General features: G+C 41.0%; 1 protein-coding gene across 2 annotated transcripts in view; it reads right to left on the bottom strand.

The window, feature by feature from the left end:
• Window positions 1–7,015: 7,015 nt before the first annotated feature.
• Window positions 7,016–26,193, bottom strand: part of SPTBN5 (spectrin beta, non-erythrocytic 5) — a 98,844-nt gene continuing 79,666 nt past the window's right edge. For both annotated transcript variants that reach the window (XM_080593746.1, XM_080593747.1), the window contains 19 exons: window positions 25,935–26,072; window positions 25,133–25,389; window positions 24,780–24,966; window positions 21,661–21,873; window positions 21,087–21,283; window positions 20,278–20,482; window positions 19,342–19,536; window positions 18,108–18,263; window positions 17,314–17,531; window positions 15,874–16,063; window positions 15,192–15,368; window positions 14,204–14,308; window positions 12,251–12,868; window positions 10,981–11,052; window positions 9,511–9,597; window positions 9,034–9,125; window positions 8,752–8,837; window positions 8,113–8,248; window positions 7,016–7,336 (listed from right to left, as the gene is read on the bottom strand). In XM_080593746.1, the coding sequence (XP_080449872.1) occupies window positions 7,183–7,336; window positions 8,113–8,248; window positions 8,752–8,837; window positions 9,034–9,125; window positions 9,511–9,597; window positions 10,981–11,052; window positions 12,251–12,868; window positions 14,204–14,308; window positions 15,192–15,368; window positions 15,874–16,063; window positions 17,314–17,531; window positions 18,108–18,263; window positions 19,342–19,536; window positions 20,278–20,482; window positions 21,087–21,283; window positions 21,661–21,873; window positions 24,780–24,966; window positions 25,133–25,389; window positions 25,935–26,072 (3,483 nt within the window). In that variant the 3' untranslated portion in view covers window positions 7,016–7,182. The remainder of the gene's footprint in view (window positions 7,337–8,112; window positions 8,249–8,751; window positions 8,838–9,033; window positions 9,126–9,510; window positions 9,598–10,980; window positions 11,053–12,250; window positions 12,869–14,203; window positions 14,309–15,191; window positions 15,369–15,873; window positions 16,064–17,313; window positions 17,532–18,107; window positions 18,264–19,341; window positions 19,537–20,277; window positions 20,483–21,086; window positions 21,284–21,660; window positions 21,874–24,779; window positions 24,967–25,132; window positions 25,390–25,934; window positions 26,073–26,193) is intronic.

Raw genomic sequence — 26,193 nt, 5'->3', positions numbered from 1 at the left:
GCACCAGACCCACAGAAGTCTTTATGCACTTAAAGACACGACTGGATTCTTCTCAGTTGCTTTAGCGCCACTTATGCTAGGCGCCTCTGCTGAGCGTTTTGTAGGGCATTTAATGGCTTCAAGATTGGTTAGAAAAATCAGAGAGAAGATGTTCTGGCTTACAAAGGCATTGAGAGGCTGGAAAAATGTGGAAATCTCTACCTCCTGTGGCAAATAAACCCTCAAGCGGAATGGCACAGGCCAGGGTAGGAACACAGCTGCACTGAGCCGCAGCCAAGACACAGCACTATTTTGCTCTTGGTGTTTTGATTTAAATGGGGACAGAAGTCTGCCTTTCATTGAACTTTACTGTTATCAGTTAAATGTTGAGCTTCAATAGCCTAAGTCAGTTAAAGAAAAGTTTTGTTTTGGTAAAAACACCTAAAAGTTATCAACTCTAAATGAAAACGCATCGCTTTTCCATTACTTTCATCTGCTGTATTTTTTGTGACTGGAAACAGCTCCAGCAGAGGTACAGCAGCTGAGAGAGCCAGACAGGCCAAAAAAAGATGATGATTAGATCACCTTGTTGGCTGCAAATGGCTGATCTGAATCAGTCAGAACAGAAATGTAAACTCTAGATGTTGCATGCACATAAAAAATACGTTCATAAACCTGGTACTATGCTCCAGCTCTCCCACTGGAAAGTTAGTTAAGAGAAAGAAGACTGCAGCAAAGACCGGGAAACATGCTTCAGAAAGGCTAAAAAAGGACCAAGCCTGAAGTTCTTGCTGGAGCAGTTAAGGAATTGAAGCTTTAGCTTTCACTTTGCATGGAAGAAACCTAGCCACTGTACTGTCCTGGGTGCATTTTTTACCCCTGCTTGCACTAGGTTACTCAGAAACAGACATAAACAGGGAAAAAAATATCAACAAGACACTATTCCTCATGATTACAGCGTACCTTAGCAAGTGGAGTGTAAAATCCAGCAAGCCCCGTGCTACAGGTTTCACACCTTCATTAGCCTCAGGAGCCTGGGCTAAGCCCAGCGCAGCAGGACTTGAATCTGTCCCTCAGGTGAATGGTCTCATCAGCACACCATTTTGAGGCACACTGAGATTCTCCCTCTCAGATCAACCGTGCTTTATACTGACAGGTTAAAACGCTATTTCAGACTCAGAGAGCTGAAACTTGTTCTCCAGCCATGGCAGTGTTTAGTCTCTGGTCAAAAATCCATGCCCGGTTTCAACTGCAGGCTTGACACTTTCCTGTATTATTTATTATACCTCTTAGCCATAAGAATTTAAAGTACATGAAGATGAGACTTGCAGCTGAATCATCTTATTGTATATCCAGGCTGAGGCACAGAAAAAGAAAACACAAAGACATCAGCTGTGCCAGAGGCTTTTCTTCCAAGCTTGGACATTTCCCTGGAGGAGCACCAGCAGTCGCGCCTCTGCTCTGGGGAGGAGCTAGGTTTCTAAACACCACACTGGTTGGTAAGTTCTCCCGTCTTGAGGAGAAAGGAGGGATTTACTGTCCACAGCTGGTAAAAATTTCCAGGTACAGCATGCCACTAACGCACCCTTCAGATAGGGCCTTATAATAGACAAACGACCTTAGCAGCCCTGGTGTAATGGCAAGCTGGTTTTGTGGAGGCAAATATTCATTTGAGGTCCAAAACCTCCTCCTTCCAAAACAACCAAACCTGCATAACACAGTGTATAAGCAGTTGATCATGTTAAATTCTCACTATCAGCTTGTTTAATGGGTTTGGTGCTGTGCTCCAGTACTGGTGCTAGCCCTCCCCAGCACTGACCTGCACAAAATGGAGTCCTCCACACAGAGGCCTTCGGGGTCCTGGCTGGGCCCGGGCAGGAATTCGGGCACCGGGGTGGTCAGCAGAGCCTGCTGCTGTGGTCAACCAGCTTCCCTACGCATTTAGAGGTGTTCTGGGGAGAAATGTGATAGTTATTAACTTTGAAGTAGATTCAGTAGGGTTTTAGTTTGGGTTATGGGGGCAGTGCTTGCTTGGCACCTCTGTGAGTTCTTTCATTTCACTTCCTCAGAGTCCTTGAAAGAACCGAGCCTGTATCTCTTGGCTTTCCTCCACCCTGGCACTACACTGCCTCACTTCCAACCCATGTGGCACGCCCAGAACCAAAGTTACCATTAACTGTGCTTTTTGTGAGAGCGCAGGACTGGAATCGGCCTACATTTACCTGACTGAAATGCGCAATTCATATTTAAGCCACGGCACACCTACATTGCACCATATCCAAAATATTCAAAGTTTTTTTTTTTTTTTTTTTTTTTTTACTAAAGCCTTAGAACTATTTAAAGTCCAATACCAGAGGAGAGAAGGCAAGAGTCATCCCTCACAGAAATGTCGTACAACTTCTTACAGTCCTGCAGTGGAAGAATTCAGTTACTATCCTATGCGACCCATTCTCTTAATGTTATTGCCCATATACTCTAGTCAAGGCCACAAGATACTTTGGGCAAGGGTTTTAGCTTTTTGTTTCAAGCATTCACTACTAAGTAATTGGTATGAGTACTAAAAGTAGCATAAAACTGTAATTTCATGCAGTGATAACCCACTAACCTGTATATGTTTGTGGAATACCAAATCCAGGCAGAACTTTGAACAAGCCAGGCGAATATGGAAGCAAGAGTTTTAGTAATGGCAATGACATCATCAAAAGAAAATATAGAAATAATCCACATTCATGGGATACCAACCAGTTCCTGATGGCAAAGGTTATTTGCAGGAGGAAAAAGGAGAGAGGTATCAAAGGACAGAGCACAATCAGGTTAAGATTAGCAAACCAAACTGATCTTCGTGCCTCAGATAACTACATGACATTTTTTCAGTTTGTTCCTAGCCCGTTCCTGGCAGTCAGCACTGATGGAAGACATATGGTCACAACAACACGGGTAATTTTATCTTCAGTGCTCAGAATGAGCACACTGCTCCCTTCTTTCCAGTGCATCTGGAGGGAGGTCCTCCTACTGCTGACGTACATCACGGTGTGTATCTCCTCTCACCCTCTTTGGGGCATCTGCCGGGAAAGCTTCTCTGGGATAAACAATGTTGAAATGTCTCACACGCATCTCAGTTTAAGAGCCACAGTTATGGTTGGCAGTTACTAGAGGCTTATTGAGCAACAGCAGCTTATGCCTTGCGGGAAGCAATGGCTTTGCCTCCTAAGCTGCCTCCTCAGTGCACCTCGCAGTGCCAGGACTTAAGTGATCAGGTAAGGACACAGGACTTGAAATGCAGGTTTATAGGGAGGAGGAAACAAGAGCTGTGCAGAGGCAGATGGAGTCCTCATTTGGGATCACATGGCACAAGAGGCTTCTGCTTTGGGAAGCCAGAATGAGTAGAAGTACGAGGACTGAGCAATCCAGCCGGTAAAATCAGCAGGCCACTACATTTGTCCTACTAGGAAAAACATTGAGAGAGCTACATTACACTATAAAATGCTTTAAGATTGCTCCTGTAATTACTAGTGAGCTCCAGCTTATCCGTGGGTGTGGATAGCAGGAAAACCAAACCCTGCCTATTCTTCATTTAATATTTGCAATAATGCAATAAATGCTTACATATAATAATGACAGGCTTCCCATATCATGATCTGCCTTTTTCAAGTCCTCCCCTCCCATCCCTCTGGCAAAAAACAAAAGAGATGCTTACCTCTTTATTTGACCACTGTAGTGGTAAATGCAGACCTTTGAAACAGCTGCAGAAACTAACTTTGAAAATGTTGATTATTTATAGCTTAGCAAAATAGTTTTGCAAATATGCCGCTCTCTTATTAAAGTCATGCTTGCTAACCACCACAATTACAGCCCACCCAGATATGATGATCATTTCCATTTTTAACTGCTGAAAATCATTTACACTGGCATAGCATAAAGTGCACTGGTATACCGACAGGTGCAGAAAGAGAGGTTTACACTCAATAATTTAATCCCATGGCACTTCGCATTTCTAATAGGTGTATCACTTTCAAAAGGTTGAATGTCTTCCCTGCAAGATTCTGGCAAACCCTGAAAAGTTCATTTCGTTAGGAAATGACTGCTCTCTCATTTGTCTGCTTCCCGGGAGTGACACGCAGGTGGCTGCCAAGGGATTTTCTTGGCTCACAAAGCGAGGCTAATGCTTACGTTCAGCTGCTGAGATTTTGCAGTGCCAGTCAGAACTGAATCTGTCCTAACTGTGCACAGCCAATTCAATGGGTGCTTTACATCAGCACCTCAAGGCAAAAAACAGGGCATTAAACCATTTGTAAGATGAGACAAAGCATTAAGTGCAATTATCTTTCATCTATGGAGATTGGGAATCATTCTTAGTCAGATCTCATCTAAGACCCCAGTAATGCGATTTGGCGTGACTGATGCAGTTTGCCGTGACTGACGATCCCTGGGAGAGAGGCACAGACTTGACAGCATCTAATTCCTCTCATTTGTCAATATCAAGCACCAACAATTTAAAGACTGAAGTCTTCTACAGGCCTGCAGCAATGGACACCTGAATTGACACAGCACAATTCCAGAAAATGGTGACGTCTTGTCTGAAAATTGTTTCCATTGTGGTTGTAAGATCATTCCCCCTCCTTCCCCACCTCCCCAGATATGCTTTTGACGTGTCATCTTGTATCTAACACCACAAAGCATTTTTAAAGGAAAGAGATTATTTTATTGGGAAAATATCCTCAGGTTATGCTCTTATTTTACACTAAAAACTTTTTGAAGCTTTTTTTTTTTTTTTTAATTTCTCTACTTTCCATCAAGTTCTATGTCTTGTTTAGCTGGGATCAGTGTACAAGTGTGGGTCCTTGCCTTTACACCCTGGTTCTCAGTTTTAAGCACTGAAAAGGAAATAGCAAAACAGCTTTGCTGTTGGGATGGGGCGCTTGGACTATGAGCAGCTCCTCACACAAGTGTGTGTGGGTGTTTGTGCATCTGTCTGTCAAGATGGTTCTGTCTCATCCCCTGTAGGACAAGATTCACTTAATCCAGCAATTTCCTAGCATTAGTTTTCATTCTGTTTTGGTCCAGTTCCTTATCTTTGCTTTGACTGCCAGGCACTATGATGACCTTCCCCTAGGGCTAACAGCCTGTCCAACAGGAAAGTGAAAGGGGAGAGTCACAGTAGCTGTACGAAGGCTCAGAGTGCTCTTTGTTACTTAAATTCCAATTTCTTATTTGACATATGACAAGGAAGCAAAGAGCATTATTGACAGGAGATGGCATCCAGTGTGGGACAGAGGCGCTTGTCTGATGGCCAGTTTCTGTCCTGGGAGGTTTGTTGCTCAGACAAAGCACAGATTTGTGATGTTGCAGAAATTCCTAAAGTTCTGTAGCTATGTTTTGCTTAGAAATCAATGACATCACAGCAGTTCTGTGTAGGTCCATTAGTGTGCCAAATGGGTGGGAAAACCTAGTGATGAATGGTGAATAATATGGAAAATGCTGAAGTATTTCATATCTATTTATTTATTTATGATGATGCCAGTCACCCTCAATCACCCTCACCACAGCCCCTGGTAAGATGCAGCAAGTCCTCCTGGACTTCATTCCAAGGACATGGAAGAGAAGAAGGCAATTGGACACACTCAGAGCAGCTTTCCTAAGGGGAGAGCTAGGTGTAATATACTCAACTTTTAGTAAGGCTTTTCCCCTGTCTCTTTGAGCATTCTCATTTGGAAACCTTGGAGTTCTTGTGATGATGGAGATCTTGTGATGAACAGACTGTTAGGTGCGTTGAAAAGTGGCTGAGCTGCCTTCTACAGTGTCAACAATTAATAGCTCAACTTCTAGACGTTTGATGGTTACAAATGGAGTAGCCTGGGGCCAATACTGACTAACATTGTTCTACAAATTCATCAGTGATGGGCACAATGTAAGTGCACATCCTCAGTACACTTGTGGACAATATTAAAAGACCCAGGGAGTGGTGAATGTGACAAATGGCAGACCTTCAATCCAGAAGGACTTTCAGAAAACTTGAGGGCTGGACCAACAGAAATCTCATGTAGTTGAACAAAGAGAAGTGCAAAACAGGTGCAGAATGTGCCCCTGACCTGATCTAGTGTTCACATTGATCAGCATTGACTAAGACATTGCACTACGGACCTCCAGAGGTCCCGTCCCACTGACACTTCTTTTAGTCCAAGGAGCAGCGTCTTTCCAAAGCATTATACTACTTGCTAAAAAGAACAGACTTGCTGATGTGGTCACCTGACTTTATGACACTACTGCTGCAGCTGTGCTATGCTGGGACTTAACTGCTTGCACAGTAGGGATAAACATTTGGTAATTTGCGTACATCTGACATACTGTTCACTTGCAAGAATTTAAGAAGAGTAAAAAAGGCCAATAATGTAATGAGAACAAGGTAAGACTTCATACAGATAATGTACTATAGCACAATTTTGTCCTTCACCCACATTTCCCCAAAAGACTACCTTATACACTTCCTACTCAATCCAGCTTCCCAGTGGTAAATGTAAAATTAACGTTGTTTTTCGTCTTTTTTGAGAGCAGTGGTTGGGGGCTCTAGACTTCCTCCTTGCTATCCCCCCTTTTCCTCTCCTTTCATAAGGAAAGGCTGATTGTTCATGCATGATTTTAGTTTGATGAGTAACTACAGAATTATTTTCTAATAATTTAATTCCCTAAATATTAAAAATATTTAGGGAATAGTTATGGTTGGTACTGGAAAATGAAAGATTGTGGAGACTACGAAACACTGTAAGAATTATATAAAAAAGCATTCCCTTTAAGACTTCAGCTTCTGTGATGTACAGACCATAAAAACAGCTTAAATCTTTTCCATTGGTATCTCCAAAGCTACCTGCAGGTGGCTGCTGTTCATGCACAGCATTGCCTTCTTGCAGAGTCACTTTGTGTGAGCTGTCTGACTTAAACCTCCCTCTGCTTTTCCGTTAGGTAGCTTGGAGAAGGTTTCACTTAGGTGACATGGTAAGTGACAGAGTTGTCGTATCCACAAAAGTATACCAGATGCGGCTGTGTTTAATTATGTTTAATGGCTTGACCAGATTTAATACATAATTAAAGTAAGTTCCAAGTGTAGTGATTAAATTAAAACTTATGAATACATTTCCAGAAGTTACGATATAATGGTGAAGGGTTTGGTATTCATTGAGGCAAATGTCATTTTTCTCTTCCAGGTTCTCATAAAGTTGGAGGCAGCTTTGTTTTATTACCACTTTGTTCTAGGCTCAGGGTGGTTGTGGAGGCTTGTGTCGCAGCAGTTCCATCTTCCTTCAAATCTCTGAAAAATTCTGCAGACTCTTTTTCCCGTTTGATTTTGAAAGAAGGCGTTCTCCTATGAACAACAAATATCACCAGAAAATCAGGGACAATCTGTATGAGTTTCAGTCTCTGTGAATATCTTAAGAACTTGTTAGGCACTTATCTCAGCAGCCAAAATCAACCTGGCAGAGGGACCTGGGTTTCATATTATAACCTGGAAGATTTTTACCGACTCCAAATGCAACAGAAACTGATTTATACCACAGGCCAAATTTCCTAATTTGGCTGTTACTGTGTTTTCAGTGCCTGTGTTTGGATTCTCAAAAAGGCCTCTGAGGAAAGTATTCAAACAGTGTAACTTCAGGCAACTGATTTGGTTCCTTAATGTAGGAGTCTGGGTTTCTTTCAGACCCTGCTGGAGAGAATATTCAGAGGAGAAAACCACGGCACCTCTTTCAGGTTCTTGCTCTGATTCCCTCATCTATTGGAACAAGTTTCTCTCCACGGAGCATATATGTAATGTAATCTTCAGATCAGACACTCCATTTCAGTAACTTTGGTGCCTTCAGTAAGTGATAAAAAAAATTCCTCTGGGTTTCCCAATTTTAAGTTGTCAATCACAGACAGGATACAGCTGACTTTACTGAAGCCCAGTTTTGAAAACTGGCTGTAGCACATCATAAATGACAAAAATGAATTGAGGCAGGGTCATACTCAAGAACACTTTATTCTACTGGGTTAATGACAGAGGAGCATGACTTTTTGAACACGGGGTACTCTCTCCTCTATGGGCTGCCTAAGTACAAACAGCGATGATGTCTGTTCAGCCTTTCAGCACAGAGCCCCTACCTCAGGAGTGCACTTTTGCTGATTAGGCTTTCAGCAGAGTCTCTGTCTGGAAGGTTCCACAGTCTTGTCTGGGAGGTCTCTGTGCTTGGAGCAAAAGGCCTTACCATCACTGTGGAGTCTGGTCTGTTTCTGTGTCCTACACAGTCAAATAACAGAGATAAAAACATTTCAAAGTAGTGTTAGAGGCAGAGTTTTGGGTCCATAACTATTTCTGGGTCCATACCAGTTATCTCCAAAAACCATTCCAATTGTGGTGACCTGGCTTCCTTTACACTATGCCATTGCCTAGTGAGGTGTCCAGAAAAAGAGCTAGCTTCAGAGGAAAAGCTGTTGATCAAGATCCAAAACATCCTTTGTTTAAAGGATGGATGGAGGTGTTGGGCAATACCCCGCTCTGGGAATAACCTGACGCTGGCTGCAGTACAGCTGACAGGCTGCTTTGCAAGACACCCTGGGCATTCTCCAAGTCATCCACCAAGTCATTGCATCGCAAGGTGGCAGTTGGCTTGTGTCCTGCTGTCTAACAGAGGCAAAACGTAAGGCTCAAAATGCCCCACATTAAGGACACCTTCTCATTCTCTTTCTCTCACCATCACTTGCTAAAAACATGGTTCAATCTTGAGGACAATGAGAACGTACCTATATTATTCTGTAGTGACTGCAGCCAGTTTTCCATCAGCATCTGAGAAGGTGCTGCAATGTAATACTCTGCCCCATCTCTCAGCCTGTAAAAAAGGATAGGAGAAGGGATGTTCCAGTTAGTCCTGCCTTTTACCTTCTGTCCTTGTGACTGAGGCAAGCATTGTAAGATGCAGCATTGATGTCTTCTAGCAACATACAGTGTTAGGTGACTGTAGGCAGATGTAACCAGACAGGATAGCTGTGTAGATTTTTATTGGTGCACATCTCCATAAGACTTACCGTAACATGAAGGTGTTCTCTTTCCTGATGTAATTCATCAGCCTCTCACATTTGGCACCAGCAATGCTGAGGGACTGGAGCGCTGATATATTCTGAAGGAGGATGAAATCATAACAAAATATGTTCTGTGTCTTTTCTCCTATGATTCAACTCTATACCAACTCGCATGCTGACTACAGACCCTACTATCTTTTCCTGCTTCTAACTTCATGGTCAGGCTTGCTGAATAGGAAGAACCACAGAGGAACAATGGACTATTGCTTTATATCTTGAAGGCAGATACTTGAATGAGATACTTCATTGAAAGAATTTTTGAAAACTTCTGAAAGCTTATTATTCAGTCTTGTTGTTGATATCCATTGAACAATTGTAGGATTTGACCCAACCGACATTTTAAAGAGAACCGGTTACCCCTAGTCTCAAAATGGAGCAAATGTAATGCACACTTTATTAGAAAGATTCAAAAAAATAAATTACCTTAGATGCTTCTTCTTCATCATTATAGAAATCAAGCTTTAGTCCATCAAGTTTTGCATAGAAGGATTTCCAAGACCTTGAGCCTGGCTACAAGAATAAAAATGATAAAACCCAATGATTAGCTATATATTGAATTGCAGTAGTGAAATCTTTTGTGTGAAACTTTCACAGTAGGCCAGGAGGTGCCCAGATTATGATCACAGAAGCTCTCTTAGTCACGATTATCTCCTAGAAAAATGAAGTCTGTTGTAGTTTCTGATGTGAGTGATTCAGTAAGGGGCTCTTTGTGAGTCAGGACTGAACAAATGATGTAACATGGTGCAAGCATGCTCTACACCATGCTGTGGCCAGCAATAACTTAGAGGAAGTGCTATCAAAGCTGTTTCTATTTCTGGCCACTGTCTAGTTTTGGTAAGTGTGTGGTTTCACTCTGACATGGTTGCCAAATTTTTCTTCATCTCCTAAACTATCCCCTGTGGAATGCTACTGAACACTGTGCAAAAGCAACTATTTCCTACCCCACCTGTGTACCAGTGTCACATCGGTCTAGTGTCTTGAGACCTTTTGGGATTAAAGATCTATTACTCATGTATATTCTTAGTTTGTTTTGCCAGTAAATCAAGTTGAATAATTTGGTGATTCAGAGGAAATGAAAGAAAACATGCTGAGGAAGATATGTCATGGTTTTTAGATAAGATGGAAGTTCAGTATCACAGCAGACTAAATTCAGTGCATCCAAAGGGTCAGAATAACAAAATTTCTCTTCCAGATGATGTAATCCATACCACCTTCAATTTTTCAAAAAGGCCTTTCAAGTTTAAGGCTTCCTAGGAAATATTCTACGGGACAAACAATCCAAGACAACCCGCTTACATATTATACTTCAGCAAACATTCAGATGTCTATAGGCTGGTGTTGAATATTAGAATTCCTGTCCTGTTATGACCATTTTCTTACTGACCTGGTATTTTTACCCCAGGATAAGAATTCAGATTTCAGTCTCACTCAACCCTGGGTTAAACAAAGCATGTCTTCCAAAGGTGAGCCTTAATTCTCTTCTAGTACAGTTAGAAGTTTCAACCACTGAAAGCATGGGAGTGGGGACTTCTTTTGCCAACAAACCTTCCTTTGCCAAGGGTCTTGGAACTTGTTGAAGGGGGACATAATTAACATGTTTGTACAGCCAAAGTTCTGGTTTATAAATCCATCACGTGTAGACAGACCCTGTTCTGTATGATTCCTATGACAGGCAAAAAATTCATTCTCTCTTTCTGTTAAGGACTTTGTCAGGTACTGCTGAAGTCACTGATCAGTCCACTGCTGAAGTGAACACTTCTTGAGTAGTAACTGAATTAAACCTGCAGTCCTGCTCTCCTCTTCAGCATGGGTTTATCCTGAAGAAGTCTGATCAGATCTGGACTGTAACTCAAGCAAAGGTGAATTAACCCAGAGTGAGGGCATTGTTTCTACCTGTTGTCTTCCTGGAAGAAGCTGGTCTCTCTTTTCTAGGAATCCCTCCATGTGCTGGAGACTTGTAGAAACCTGAGACACACAAGAACATTGCTGTTAAACATTTAAAAAGCCCTTAAACATGTTAACAATTTTTGAAGCTCTTTCTAGGTAAATTCCACACTGAGAAACTGAACTCTAATGCCTCTAGCCTTAATGTTTGTGGCCTCGCTAGAAATCCTCTCTAGTTTGCAGTCGCATCTCTGACTTAGTACCTAAATGAAGAGAATTCATATCCCTCTTAAACAATTTACTCTGCATATGGAATTTAGTCTATCACAGTGTATTAATTAAAGGTTCCTCTTGAAATCCAATCACTCACTTACCTTGAACACTATTCCATTTGGAGGTGTAAATTAGCATTGTTGTTATTCAGAATAAAGGGTATTTTCATATTGTTTACAAGGGACAGATACGACATTCTTACAATACAACTGCTCTATTTGCCATCCAAATGTTATGTGATCAAGAGCCATTCAAGGGTTTGACTGTGATAGCATGATTTAAAAAAAGCCATTACAGAAAAGTAAATTTTCTTACCTTTGAATATTATTTGTATATTATTAAACACAATTTACAACTTAAATTGCCAAAGTATTCATTATACCCCTGCAATAATGCTGAGCTATCCCAATGCATAGTGTTGTACTGGTACACTCAGGTATGTGACAAACACATTTTTTTAAAGGGAAATTTTTACTTGTCTATGAGCTAACAGTGCATTTCCTGCCTGGATGAGCAAACAAACAGGAGCTACTGGTTCTAGACTTGCTCTAGGTGATCAGCTTTTCGCAAGGATGCCACTAAGTTCTACCTTTCTCTGACTTCTAAACTCAGTGGACACTAAGCACCACATGGAGAGGCAAGACGTCAGGGGTAAACCAGCAGTTTTGCCTCTTTGTGATGCAGCATCTCCTGCCTCTTTTTAAGTGTTCTGCTAAGTGTCCTCTAATTTGGGGAAGAAAACCAGAAACCATTACAGGTGTCAGGTCCTAGGCTATAAAGCTGAGCAAATTAAAAATGCTTTTAAGCTGTATGTATCTGCTTAAGTCAACTATATTTTTGGAAAGAGTACTGACTGCAATGGCACATAAAATGTCTCTTTATGTTTGGATCCATGAGTGAATCCACTGAAATGCCCACTATATAGTGCGTTTTGTGACTTCCTTGCAGAACTTTCTGTATTTCTTTAACTAGCACAGGTTAGCAGTCAAGAATCACTAGGACTTACCGAAGATGCAGTCTCTGTCTCCCAGGAGGACCTAGACAGCAGTAAGTTTGGTGATTTGTCTAGTGACGTTTGGTCAGGTTTAGGTGGCGTTGCCACTAATTTTGTTTGCAGGCTGGAGAAGGAGGAGCCTTTAGCACTCTTTTCTTGAGGTGACAAAAGGCCTGTGGCATACGATTCTGACAGACTACTGCTGCGTTGCTGGCTTATGCGAGTAGGAGATAAAGGAGAGGTTAAAGAACTGTAACTTTCCCAAGATGTAGCTTGTGGGACCACCATCTTTGGTGTAGGTGGAGTGATAATCTCACTGAGTCTCCTCTCAGGTTTCACTTCTGTTTTGTTGCTGCTCAGCACATCAGGGACTCCCCCAGCAGTGAATTGTTGGAATGCCCCTGGAGGCTTTTCAACTGGGGAAAAAATAGTTTCAAGTGGAGCCCTCCAGGACTGGACTGGTAAGGGCACAGGTTGCAGTTGCTTTGTGCTCCTTATCTCTATCACTTTTGGTGGTGGATTCTTTTTGTCAGATGATTTCCTCTTCAGAGAGGGAACCCGTACAATTTTGCTTTTATCTTTCTGCTCACTCTCTTCTGTATCCGTTTGTTTCAGAAGATTCATCTCCCTCTGTAGGACACAAGTATTCCATTTTTGAAATTACCTGTATAAGTGCACTCATGGGTACTTACCTAAGAAGCTTTTATTTTAAGCAAGAATAGTTTTCAAATACACTCTCTCCCGGCACTAAATTTTAAGGACTGTCAATTGGCATTCTTAGCATGAGAACTGAATTTAATTGCTATGCCCTGAGCATTATTTTGTTCCCTAAACTGTGAATGCTTATGGTAGTTAATCTCAAAACCAGAGAATCCCTGTCCTTGCTAAGTTGTCTAGAGGTTATGACTTTAATAACATCTAGAGAAATCGTGACTCTCTTCTGTGCCGCTGCTTTAAACTTACTGTAGAAGCAACAAGTATCCAGGGGTATTCTCATGGAAGATTTTAGAGAGGCGGACCATTCAGCCAATCTGCAAAAGTACTGAGCAAAAGGCAGACTCAGCTAAGCACATTTTTAGCCTAATGCCAAACATGAAAGCTGTGCTTTGCTGGTTATTTCAGGAAAATGATTTAAAAATCCACTGAGATAGAATCTGGAATGTTGACTGAATATTTTTGTTACCTAACACAATCCATTGTAGAACTCTAATGCCAGAAGGAAAAAGGCCTGTCTTTGCCTCTGTCTCCTTTTATTTTCAGCCCTTAGTTTTCCTCCACCACTGCCAGGTGATTGCAGCTCTCTACTGAAATTGAGTGAATCAAAATCTCCATCTTCTCCATCTTTGTTGTGTGAGAAACCCTATTTTTCATACAGAAACATGCTGTCACTGTCATGTCAGAAACATGGCTCCAGTCACCACCTGGAGTACTGCATCCATGTCTGGGGCCTCCAGCACAAGAAAGGTGTGGAGCTGTGGCCCTAAGGAGGGCCATGAGGATGATCAGAGGGCTGGAGCACCTATCCTAGACAGAAAGGCTGAGACAGTTGAGGATATTCAGCCTGAAGAAGCAAAGGCTCTGGGGAGACTTTATTCTGGCCTTTCGGTAATTAAAGGGGGGTTATAAAGAAAGGTGCAGAACAACTTCTTGTATGAGCAGACAGTGATAGTACAAGGGGGCACAGTTTTAAACTAAAAGAGGCGAGATTTAGGTTTGATGTTAGGAGGAAATTCTGGATGGTGAGGCACTGGAACAGGCTGCCCAGAGAGGTTGTGGATGCCCCTTCCAGGTTGGAAGGCACGTTGAGCAACCTGGTCTTGTGGAAGGTGTCCCTGCCCACAGCAAGGGGGATAGAACTAGATGATCTTTAACGTCTCTTCTAACCCAAGCCTTTCTGTGATTCTAACATCTAAGGACCCAGATCATCCTGTCTCATATACAGCTCATCAGCCTTCGACTTCTCACCTTAGTTTTCCTGCTGAGCTGAGCAAATTTCTCCTCCTGAGCTGCAAGCATCTTCTCAAAATCATGGTGTTTCTTCAATAGTTCCTCTACTTCAGACACAGAATCCTGAGTGGAGAAAAATCAACAGATACAGAAGTTCAAAATCAAGTCCATCAGAAAGATTAAACCTGAGATTTTCAGATTTACCCATTCCATTTAGCCAAATGATAATTCTAAAACTATTTCAATTGAACATCTGAAGTCCTGATAGTGTGTGAAAAATCATAATTTACACAAAAAAAAGGCTTGTAGCTTGCAGTCTGCTGTACATGAAAAAAAGAATTCAAAAAGCAGCCCTCTTCTTTTTCCATTGAAGCCATGTTTACATGCAGATTAAGTACTTAGATTCCAGCTTGAACTAGACACACAGCTTATTCCTACCCTAACAACAACATGTGCCTTAAAACTATGCCTTGCTCTGTCCTTGTGTTCCGATATCTGATTTTATGACAGTGTTTTCCTATCTTCAAAACCATCATAAGATAATCAATAGAAATAGAAAAAAAAAGAAAACATATGGATGCTGGTCTGTAGAATTCTATATATTCTACAGAATAGAAACTTACAAGCTAACCGTCAAGCCGTCTGTGCAAAACATTCTACAGGAGGTTGGGGGAAAAAAAACCACACTATTTCCTTTCAAAGCAGATTCTCACACCACAACAGAGAAGGAGGAACCATCTGCAAGATCTCTTATTATGTGAAGAAATGGGATGGAATTCTCCTCAGTCTTCTACCAGCCCCTGGAAGCCACCACCTCCTTAAGCCTACCACCATGTAAACTGCAGCATCTGTCCAAGGCTCACTTCTGTAAAAGGACCAAGCTCCTGCCCCCCGTAATCTCAAGGCTGCATTACTGTTTAATTATGATTAATTTCAGACCTGAGATAACACATGCTCCAAACAGTCTGTAGGTCCATTTCAGTAGCGTTGTGCTGTCCTTACTCACCCCATAGCTAGGATCTGAAAGAAAGCTCTCCTTGGCAGTCAGCCATGCTTCTGCTTGTTCTAGCTCTCTGCGAAGCAATTGAATCTCCCAGTTTTCTTCATACAACTCTTTCCTCATGTTCCAGCTCTCCTTTACCTTCTTCATCAGCTCTGACAGCTCTAGCAGTTTTTCTTCAATCTAGAAAAATAACATTGGAAATTCCAGGAGGCAAAGGATCCAATCAGACCTTTGTTTGACAGTCAACTAGCGTGTAATCTGTCCTTGTGATTCAGAAGATAACCTCTAGATAACTTTGTACTCAGAGACCTCACTCCACGCTACAGTTGATGGCATTATGATGTATTTTATCCTAGTTTTTGCGTAGCTAGACACTAAAATCTTATTTATGTGGCTTATCTTTTCTGTGGAATAGCAATACCTCCCTACTCCCCCCACATAGTCAGTGATTATTGTTTTATGGTTAGCTTCAAAATCAGTTTTTGGAGGAACGAGGAAGAATTTTATAAGGTGCTTTACTTTTCCACATATCACATGAAGTCCACAACGTTTGTAAGAGAGAAATGCATATGATTGTCCCACTTAGTTTTTTTTTTTTTTTCCAAAACAAAGCTGCAAATCCTGCCTATTTAATATGCCTTCTTTGTTCACTCTCATTTGTAAAACATTTAACTCATCAACACACCTCCACAGACATGAAATGTCCATTCTTCATCAGGTCATCTCCTGCCCGCTGCATTTCTTCATATTTTAGCCACTGCTTCTCTATCTCACGCTTGTATTCCTCATGACGCTTGATAAGCAGTTCAGCTCCCAGGACATCATTTGCTAGTTCCTCAGATATTACTAATGCATGCATCTCATTGGCCCAAGCCCTACAAAACAGATTCAAAAGGGCAGAAATGGAAGAAATATGAGTCTGTTGGATACTCAGGAGTGCACACATCCCATGACTCTGGACACAAATACACAGACTTATTTGCTTAAGAAAGACATGAATATGTAAATGTATTGATGTAGGTTTGCTCACACATTTATGGATTTTTATAACCTTTTATAATAATTCCAGTACTGTTTCAATACATAGCCTGTTACACAGGCAGCTGCAGCATCTATACATACTGGAGCGCTGAACATTCAAACGCTTAGAAGGAACTCCTGCAACTGCAGATGCCTAGGCTGTACACATTCACAGTACTTCTATACGTGGTACAGGGATAGAGACTTTCGGATGCCCATGTATCCTTATTGCCATGCATGAAAGTACTTCATATGCATACAGAGTACTCATGCAAAGAAGCATATTGATAGGTATTTTTTTAAGGAAAAATTTCTGCTCTTGGAGATGAGCTTCAACTAGCATAAATAAATGCATCTTGATTTACCTAAGCGCTGGATCCATCCCTTATCACAGTAAATGGTCAATAGTTCACTGCCTTTGAATTTAAACACAGCGAGACATTTAACTCATTTTTTTTAAAGGTACTTTTTGTAGATGCTTTTAACATTTGGTGTTTCATTCTAATCCAGATTAAAAAAAAAAAAAAGATCATGGAATTTCCCAGCAAATGAATTCTTGCAAAAAAACTGACACCTCACGAGAATGGGCAGGAGAGTATACATGTACGGGCAATAAGGTTAAATAAATGTGTACAAAACAATTCCAGCATCTGAGCAAGTGCTAACCTATTTCAGAAGGTTACCTTTAATGTAGTTGCTTTGACTCTAAGAAAAGTGCTCACTGGTGTCTCTACAGGTGTATAAATTACTTGAATATCTAGCAGACTCCCCCATAGTCCTACAAAATCAAAAGTGTTTCTTTAATTGGAATTAAAACTATCCAGAGCAACTGAATTCTCCAAGACTGTCTAAGAAACGTACTACAGATGTGGGTTTGTCACACACACTGTGCTGAAGTGGAGTGGCACAGTCACCTCTGATGTGTGGTGAATTCCGTGAAGTGCTGTTGAGAAGATGCTATGTATTATTATTCCAAGAAATTTGCAAGCAAGCTGTAGAACACCTGGGACAGGAATCAAATAACCAAAAGGTGTAATTTAGAAAATCCCACAAAAGAAAGACCAGAAATAAGGCCCACAGCCAAACTCAAAGAGCCAACACATACATCAGCTCCCTGCAGTCACTGAAGTACAGCTGGACTTGTTCTGCCTGGCTCAGTCTTGCCTTTCTCTCCAGAAACTTCTTGTCCAGGTTTTCCCAGCACTCATCCACTTCTGTGAGTCTCTCCATAATGTTTTCCTTGAGTTGAGGGTACGTGCGGCTGAGGTGCCAAGCCTCTCCCCGAATCCGTTCCAGCTCTTTCATGATGGCTCCTAGATCTCTCTGGAACAGAGAAAGAATGAATTGTAAGACCAAGTCCCTAATTACATCTATCAAAAGCAGATTCTCAAGATAGTGCCTATCTTTTCTATCCACTGGCAACAGAGAGGCTGGAAGCATGCCTTCATCCAGATTTTTCCTCTCAGTATCCTCCTAGTACCTTTCAACATTCCTCATCAAACATCAAAAAAAGCTACTTTAGATGTGACAGACACACTGCTTATTTTGTTAAGTGTGGAGCTGAAGTGTCTTCTTGCAGTTCAAATGACACCTTTGCAATTATGATAACAATTTGGAATATGCTTTAAGAAAGAAGCTTATCCTGAGAAGCAAAAGTAGTAACATCACAATGGTAAAAACAGGAGGAAAAGGGCCCCTTCTTTGAAGCAAAAAGAATACTTCAAGATGGAATAAATTTATCTTTTGCTGGCTTGCCAACAAGGTAGACGAGAAGATTTCAAATCAGGCATCAATCTCCTGGTTTTCCTTTTTTTTTTCTTTTCTTCTCTTTTCTTTTTGTTTCATTTCTTGTAATTTATTTACACTTTTCTTCTACTGCTTCATAACACATCCCCTTACCTCGACTCCCTCAAGCTGGCTGAGAAGTGTTTGTACACCTGGAAGATCATATCCATAATCATCTATGTCCACCACTGCCTCCTTCTCCTGCATCCAGCCTTTTACTTCATCTACATCGTGATCATACTGGTGAACTTGCTGGGCTGCTCTTAGATGCTGAAATGAAGAAAAACTTTAATTGCAATAAAATATATCATGTCTGCAGTGCAAGAATAGGCAACCCTGATATCATGCCCTAATGCAGTACAGACTGAGCAGGAGCAGGAGTGAAACACCTTCCCGTTAAGTCATATAATTTCCCCAAGTTCTCTGTGTCAGTGAAAAGAAACAGAGGTATCCAAAGAGCAATTTATCCCCATGTAAGATGAATGACCAAGACAGAGAACACGAATTGCCCTCTAAAAGGTACCTTTCTCAACTATAGAAAGTGTCCTAGAAAACTGGCTTTAAATAGAGACCCACACTCCAGTGAAATAAGGAGAGTTGGGTGAAAATTAGTTTTTCTGAAATGAGATTTATTCTAAAATTATTTTAAATTTAAACTTTATATTAACAATTGTCATGCATTAACTGCTGATAGCAGACAATAGTGGGCATGAACTATTTCATATTTGAAATAGGTACATAACAGTAGTGGAAAGACTTGAAGACATCTGACATTTATGTTCTCCTTGAACCAAACTAAAATGTTGAATTCAATTTCTGCTTTTCTACATACATCTGTGACTGCAGTTTCACAAGATGGAGTGAGCTGATTTAACAGCTATCTGCTGCCAAAAGGTAAGGGTTTTGGCTCTGGGTTCTCCATCACCTTCTCTCCCATTTCCATTCTTTGACTTTAATTCACTAACCCAGAAAAAATATATTGGCAGTTTTCCTCTCATTTAATGAGCTGAAGTAGTTCAAAAAAAAAAAAAGAGTCCAATGAGTGCCAGAGCTAGCTTCCTGTAAGTGGTGGTAAACCACTAGGCTGCCTTAGTTTTTAAGGAAACTGGAGCTAGTAGTGAATTTGGGAAAACGGAATGTCTCTAGGCTGATAAGTATCTTTCATGTATAAGCCTTGCCAGGAACAGTAGGGTAAGCAGTGGCTATAAATGGAAATGGATCAAGAAGGAAGCAAACAGGATACACCCATTACTCTTACCCTTGTGTTTCAACATTGGCAATGGAAACAGAAGAAGGACATGTGAAAAGGGAGGGAAATCAATGCCCCAGCTTTTCATGCATTTCCTACCTCTGTCCTTGTCTGGATGGCATGGCATAGTTTCTCCCACATCTCATTGATTTGCTTTGTTCTCTTCTGTATGATGTCTGTCTTGCTGTGGCCATCCTTCTCTAGTTTAGATGCTAAATCATTTAAGGAGAGAACTTTGGAATGTCCCAGAGGTTTCACCTCATTTACAAAATCTTTAAACTTCTTCTCCAGCACCTATAGGATAAATGGGGACAAAGAATTAGATACAAGAATTTCTTCCTACCTCTGTTAAAGAGGCAGAAGAAATCACTTTCTTTGTACTGTGTAACACCAACGCTATGCATTGCAGACTGTAAGTGCAAATCACTTGATAAACCCAGATGATTTGGAGTCAGAAGAAAGCACCATTTGTCTTGATCGTTTAACATCTTATGTGGCAGAGAAAAATCACCCTCATCCTGACAGATGTTCCCCAAATCAAAAAGCTAGGAAACAATCTCTTTAGCCTGTCCACATATGAAACAGCTGTTGAAAGCATTAATTCAGTGAACTGAGGAGACGACACTATAAAGTATATCCCTCTGTACCATGTGCCCTGAGGAGAAATTCATCCTTGAAATCAGGAACTAGAGGTGTAAATGCTTCATCCCAGGATTTTCCACTGAAATTGTTGCAAGCTATGGCCAAATTATTAGGCCCTGTCAAATTTAAAACAGGGCCAGAAGTGAAATGTGCCATCTGCCCCTTATCCCACAAAAAAGCCAACTTTCTGATGCACCTATTTTTTCCATTGGAGGATGTTACCACCCTTCATAAGCAGACACAAACCAGTCTGAGTTCTTACTGCAGAGAACACTGGTTTGCTTAGTTTTTGTCACTGTAACATGTTTCATGTTCAGTAGCTACACAACAATTTTAGCAAATATATTCCTGCTTTGCCACACAACGCATACAACACCTTTTACTTTCTTTTACCTCAACACCATCTAAATCCTGCCCATAGTCATCGGACTCTGCTATAGTCTGTTTACTGGAAAGCCAGGCATCCACCAGCTGGAATTCTCTTTCAAACTGATACAGCTGGAATTGTTCTTGCAGGCATTTTCTCTGGGTCTCAGCCTTCTGTAGGAGAGACTGATAGTCTGCTAGGATCCTCTGGAGCTTTGAAAGTATGGCTGGACTGCAAAAAACAAGAATCAGAAGGTATGTCTTTGTTTTACTGCTCTTTTTGAACACTGTCTTTTCTGATAGGTTGGATTTGCAATACTTTCAAAATACAGAAGAGATCAGATACTGTCATGGAGTGAGTTACACCAACACATGAAAACCAACTAGTTAAGGAAATTAAAGTATCTCACATGAATTGCTGCTCTTTTCCTTCTCCCCAGACACAAAAGCAAATTGGCAATGAAAAACAATGAACTCTCAAGAATGTTCATTTCCTTTCTCAAGCACAGTGCTTATTAAACCTTTATGGTTACACATAATCAGAGTTCAGCTGAGAACTGGATGACAGTTCCTCAGAATAGACAGTGGACAAAGATGGTGATCGGCACTAATTGGCCTGATGTTGAAAAAACAACAGTTACGAAAACATTAAAAGGATCATCAAGCTTTTTGGGGGGCTGACGGTGTATGATGGTGGTGAAGGAGGGATTGATGTCCCCTTAAATTGTATTTCTGAATAAGCCAAACAGCTACTAAAGGCTGAACTTTTCCATATTGGTCTTCTGTGAGGAAATTTTTGTTAGACCTGGAGCAGAAGCCTGTGTTCGCATTCCTACCTCTCTGGGTTGTCTCTGTTTATTAAGCTAGCACCTGTCTCCTGCACTTTCTCAATCCGGGGCCTGAAACCCTCCATGTCTAGCTTGGTGGCTTCAAGTTTACGAAGTAAAGCTTGGGTGGATTCTTCATTCTTTCCATAATCAGAGGTCTCCAGAATGAAGCTCCTCTCTGCCAGCCAGGCCTCCACCTCCAGTAGCTGTAAAAAAAATACAGGGATGAGCTTATGCGCAACTGAAATTTATGTAAAGACAAAGAAAACTGGAAAGCATTGGTGCCCAAAGAGACACATCAGTCAAAACAGAAAGCAGCTTAGGTGCCTTCCAATCTAGCAGATGTTATTTCAAAAAATACGTACCCAGAACCCAGTATTATGGTTACTTATTTATTCATCATTGCAGTTACTTGGCAAAAGCAACTGTTAGGTTTTTATCGTACCCACATTTACCAGATATGAAAAATGAGAACAGTGTGAATTCTGCTCCTATCTCAGCACTTGCAGCCACTCAGCAATACAGGTATCTCTCTTTTTAAGCAAACAAAGACCAAAATAAGTTTCTCATGAACCATCCCTACCTCAGTCAGGAACCGATGAGCCTCATATGACTGCATGAGCCGTTGTCTCCTCTCTCGAGCCTCTGCCTTCAAGTTTTCTACAGAAGTCTCAAGCTCCTTCATATGCTCCATAATCTTGTGAGAGGCTGAGTGGCCTCCCCTCACCAGATTCTGCCCTGTACTGAGCACTGCTTTGGTCAAAGCATCCCGACTGCTTATCTCATTCTCTAAATTCTGGAAAGAGTAAAGAGTAAAATGACAGACCAAAAATGAGAGCCATGGAGATTTTTCTATCAGATAATGTAATTGTGTAATTCCATTATAAATCTTGTTTTCTACACACAAAGAAGGGTCAAAGGTGCAAAGTCTGAGTGAATACTCTGAGTGGGAGTGGAAGAGTTTTTTTGGGTGAAGGAGCAATAACAGAAAGCAAATTTAGCCACAAAATTTGGACCTTGTCATGTACCCACCTCAGAGTGGGGAGGGAAGTGATTCTAACTACAAACCTCTTACCTGTAGATTCCGCTGAAATATACCCACTTTCACTCACATTACACCACATTTCTTGAATTAAAACACGTCTAAAGAACAAACAATTTATGTGCTGAGCAGTATACATCATTTCCCAGGACCTTTCTAGAAGATGCAGCTTTACCTAACAGCCATTGTAAGCACTACTGAAATGCATACTAGCGGACAGCCAAGAAAGAGGACAAGGAAAGAAGAAGAAAAATTACCTGAACCAGCTCTCAAAGACTATTTGAAATTAATGTTTGAAGACTAGTAGATTTTCAAAACCATATGTATACTTCTGTATACCCCTTCATATGATCTTTGGTGGGCAAGGACCATGCCTTCAATTTGTCTGTGAAAGGACGTTCATTCTATGGCTAACAAAGCAAACCCCAGCATTTTATAATTGTTCTATTGATTTTCTCAGCTATAAAGCAGGTGGTTTCAGAGTTAGAGTGCAGTGTTGTGGTAATGTAGAAGAGATGTCCTTTGGGGAGAGGAGCTGCTCTTTCAACTTAAGTATCAGGCTTGGCTGCAAAGTAGCTCTGATTCTAATCTTGCCTTTAACTTCCCCCTATTAATTTCAAGACAGCCACTATGTTGTTGAAAAGTGACACCATATTTGACCCCAGCAGAACAGAATCCAGTGGCAAACATTATAAAACATCTTGTACTGTGTGTTAATAATAAGCTAGCAGTGTGAAGAACAACTTTGCAGTTGATCATTTAGGAATATGTATTCGCAGTACTTCATTTATATCAAAAGGAATTTTTAAGAAGGGGTGGTGGGGAAGTGAGTGGAAACTTTGTTCTTCCAAACCAAGCAGCTATGTTATGCATGTTATATTTGTGTGCAAATGCACACAGGACAGTAATTTTTTTTTACATTGGTACATTTCATGCACTATCACTTTTTTGGTAACTAACCAACGACTGATGTTACAAATCAAGCTCAATAAGACAAACAATAGAGGGTGGAACTAATAGCACATTCAATTTTTGACTAATATGTTATCTCTGACATTTGTTTGCCTGTAAACCAACGATAAAAAAAAATGTTTAGAGACTGACTACTAAAAGATTTAGATTTAAAGCTTAGATTTTAATCTTGCTTCCAGGAGAATACGAAGCAAAATGGACTTTTATTATACACTGGTATTATGATCTGTATCTCTCATTCTCAAAGTTTATTGAAATATTTTGAGACCTGGCTAATTAACAAAAAGAATTGCAGCCTGAAGCATAACCTCCACTGTTCCCTCAGTTATCCCCAGTATTTTCTCAGATTAATAAAGCTCAAACATTCCTTCCTTCCATAAACCTAGTCTACTTCCCTACCAGGTAAATCAGCCCATAATTTTCAGGAGTAATTACACACATAGCAACATGCATACTTATAATCATGACGAAACAAGCCTTTGTTCTTACTGTCTAATTGTAGAGTCACCAATTGCATCTCACTTAAATGCAAAATTTTTACAAATATGAAAACTTACATCAAATACTAGGAAGGTGCAAGCATTCAGAATATACCCATGGGTCTTAGTCAGGAATGTTCTGGCAGACACACTTAAAACATTTTACAGTTCTTCATTAAACTGTGAGTACACCTAAGATAAATCTACTTTTTAAGAGACTTCATCCTTGCCCTAGTATGCCACCTGTACCAGTCTTGACCTTTTACCCTGGGGACATTCCAATTATTTTTTTTTAAAGTTCAGAGTTTTATTTCTAGACATGCAGATTGCACCAAACGCCTGTGCCTTCAGTATTTATTTATATGTACAAGTACACTCCCTCCTTGTAAGATCTTCTGTCTTCCCCAGTGCTATTGCAGATTTTCCCCACAGGCACTTGACCTGGCACTTAAATGAGCTGTCATTTGCTAACATTAAATACCAATAACTGCTGGAAACTTTTAGCAGTTTTTTTTTCCTCCACCTCATGTTTGCAAGAGACAGTGCTCCTTACTCAAAAACGATTAGAAAGGCAGTTGCTGGTTTATCAGTATTTGAGATGACAGTGTTCCAGGCACTGCTGTCTCTGATGGCCCATCTAAACATTGTGAAATAACTCAGCAGCTATCTTGAAAGTTACCACTGGAATGAAGGTCAGCTAAGGATCTTAACATCCTGCTAACTCCCTCCCTCCACAGGAGAAGGAGTTGGGGGGTGGTGGTGGGGAGGAGATGTTTTTCTAAGAGCTCATCCTCAGACATCTGAGCAATGAGTTTGCCTGGATGTACTTAACAAGTTTCATAGCATATTTATTAGGACATCTGTTACTCAAAGAAGCTATGCCAGCATACACAACAGTTCACAAAATCTAGTTTACATGTAATGGCCAGGTTTTGAACTCAGTTTGCAGAAAGAGCCAATGTGTCCACAGAAAAGCATACGGTACGGTCCCTACAGCACTGCAATGATAAGCATGGAATCCCACATGCTGCTGTGTCATAGACATATCCTTCAAAAAAATATCGCTATTACCAGCCAAGGATAGAAGTTATCCCTAGCATCATGAATCCTGCTAGTCAAAGCACAGCAGATGAAGTTTGTCAGAGGCAAACCAAATTCCATATTCTCTCTTTGCTTCTAAAGATTGAGCGTGGTTCTTTTTTATGTTACCTGGTGCTTTTCCTGTAGACTCTGAACAGTTGCTAGGGATTGGCCATAATCCTTGGAGGATGCCATGGGGAGTTTCTCATGAACCCAAGCTAACTCCTCATCAACATCTCGGAAGAACTGGTATTGTAGTCTGCTTGCCTCCAAATTGCCACGTCTCTCCTGCAGAGGATCACGTAGACTTTTGTATCTGCAGATTTTAAAGAGAACCTAATGAGGACTGCAGAGTAGTACAGGACGAATGCAAAAGGTTCTTTTCAGAATGATATAGACAAAGAAAAAAAAAGATGCACGGAAGAAGAAGGCTGAGAAAAATAGGTAAACGATAGCAGGAGACAGGCCAGGCACTAACACACCTCTGCACCAGCAAATCCACTCTATTTTCTAGCTCATCAGCAAGGAAATGCTTCTGCTGCTGGAACTCCTGAGCTGTGTCCACAAGTTCTTGCAGTCGGTCCCTATGGCCAGCAATGTCTTCCTCCAGTTCCTCTTGTTTCTTCAGATGACTGTTCAGAACCACCAGATCATTGCTACTATATGGTGCTTTCAACTCATTTTCCACATCTTCCAACCATTTTTCCACATCCTCTACACTCCGCTGAAAATGAAGGGCCTGGGGACAAGCAGGACAAAGTCCAATTTAACTGTTAGGATATATAATACAATATACAATTTCAACCCCTCTCGATAAGAATCACATATAAACGCAGAAAAACTTCCCAGTGCACAGTGACCTCTTCCCAGATATGATGGTAGTCCAAATAAAGAGGATTCAGTCAGAGTGAATACAAGAATGGAGGCAGAGAACACCAAGAGCTAATCTTACTTGTGTTGTGTTGCACAAATACAGATGATGGACACAGTACCTTAAAAGTGTGCCATTTCACAGAATCAGTGATCTAAATCCTGGTCTAAACTGGCAGCAGAAAGCAGAAAGCAACACAGCCTACAAATCCTTTCCCCTCACAAGAGATCCCCAATTCTTCCCCCGGTTCCATTCGTTCAGTCCACACTTGGTAGTTTCTTTGCTCTGATGGTCTTGATGAATCAAGTCTGATTATCTCAAGGGACACAGTCGTATGTAAGACTGTGCGGCAAGGCAGCCATGCTACTTCCAGAAATGACACAAAGACCCAACCAATGGCACCCCTGCATTACCTTGTATGTATCCTGCAGCTTGGCCCGTTTCTCTTGGCAGCTCGCTAGCAGTTCCTCCCATAGCTCTTCCATTTCTTGTAACCTAGACTGAATAGCCTCAGGGGCATAGTGCTTCTCACGGAGCATCTTCTCCCCTTCCTACAGCAGAGAGAACAAAGTTTTCTTCCTTTGCTGAATGCATCAGAATGTATCACCTTTGCCTCAATAAACAAAGTCTACTGGCACAGCTATGTAAAAGGACAGCTGCAGCCATTGCTTT

The sequence above is a fragment of the Anser brachyrhynchus genome, assembly GCF_964034855.1.
Source record: "Anser brachyrhynchus genome assembly, chromosome: 5".
In the NCBI taxonomy this organism is placed as follows: Eukaryota; Metazoa; Chordata; class Aves; order Anseriformes; family Anatidae; genus Anser; species Anser brachyrhynchus.
This window is presented reverse-complemented; position numbering and strand designations above follow the sequence as displayed.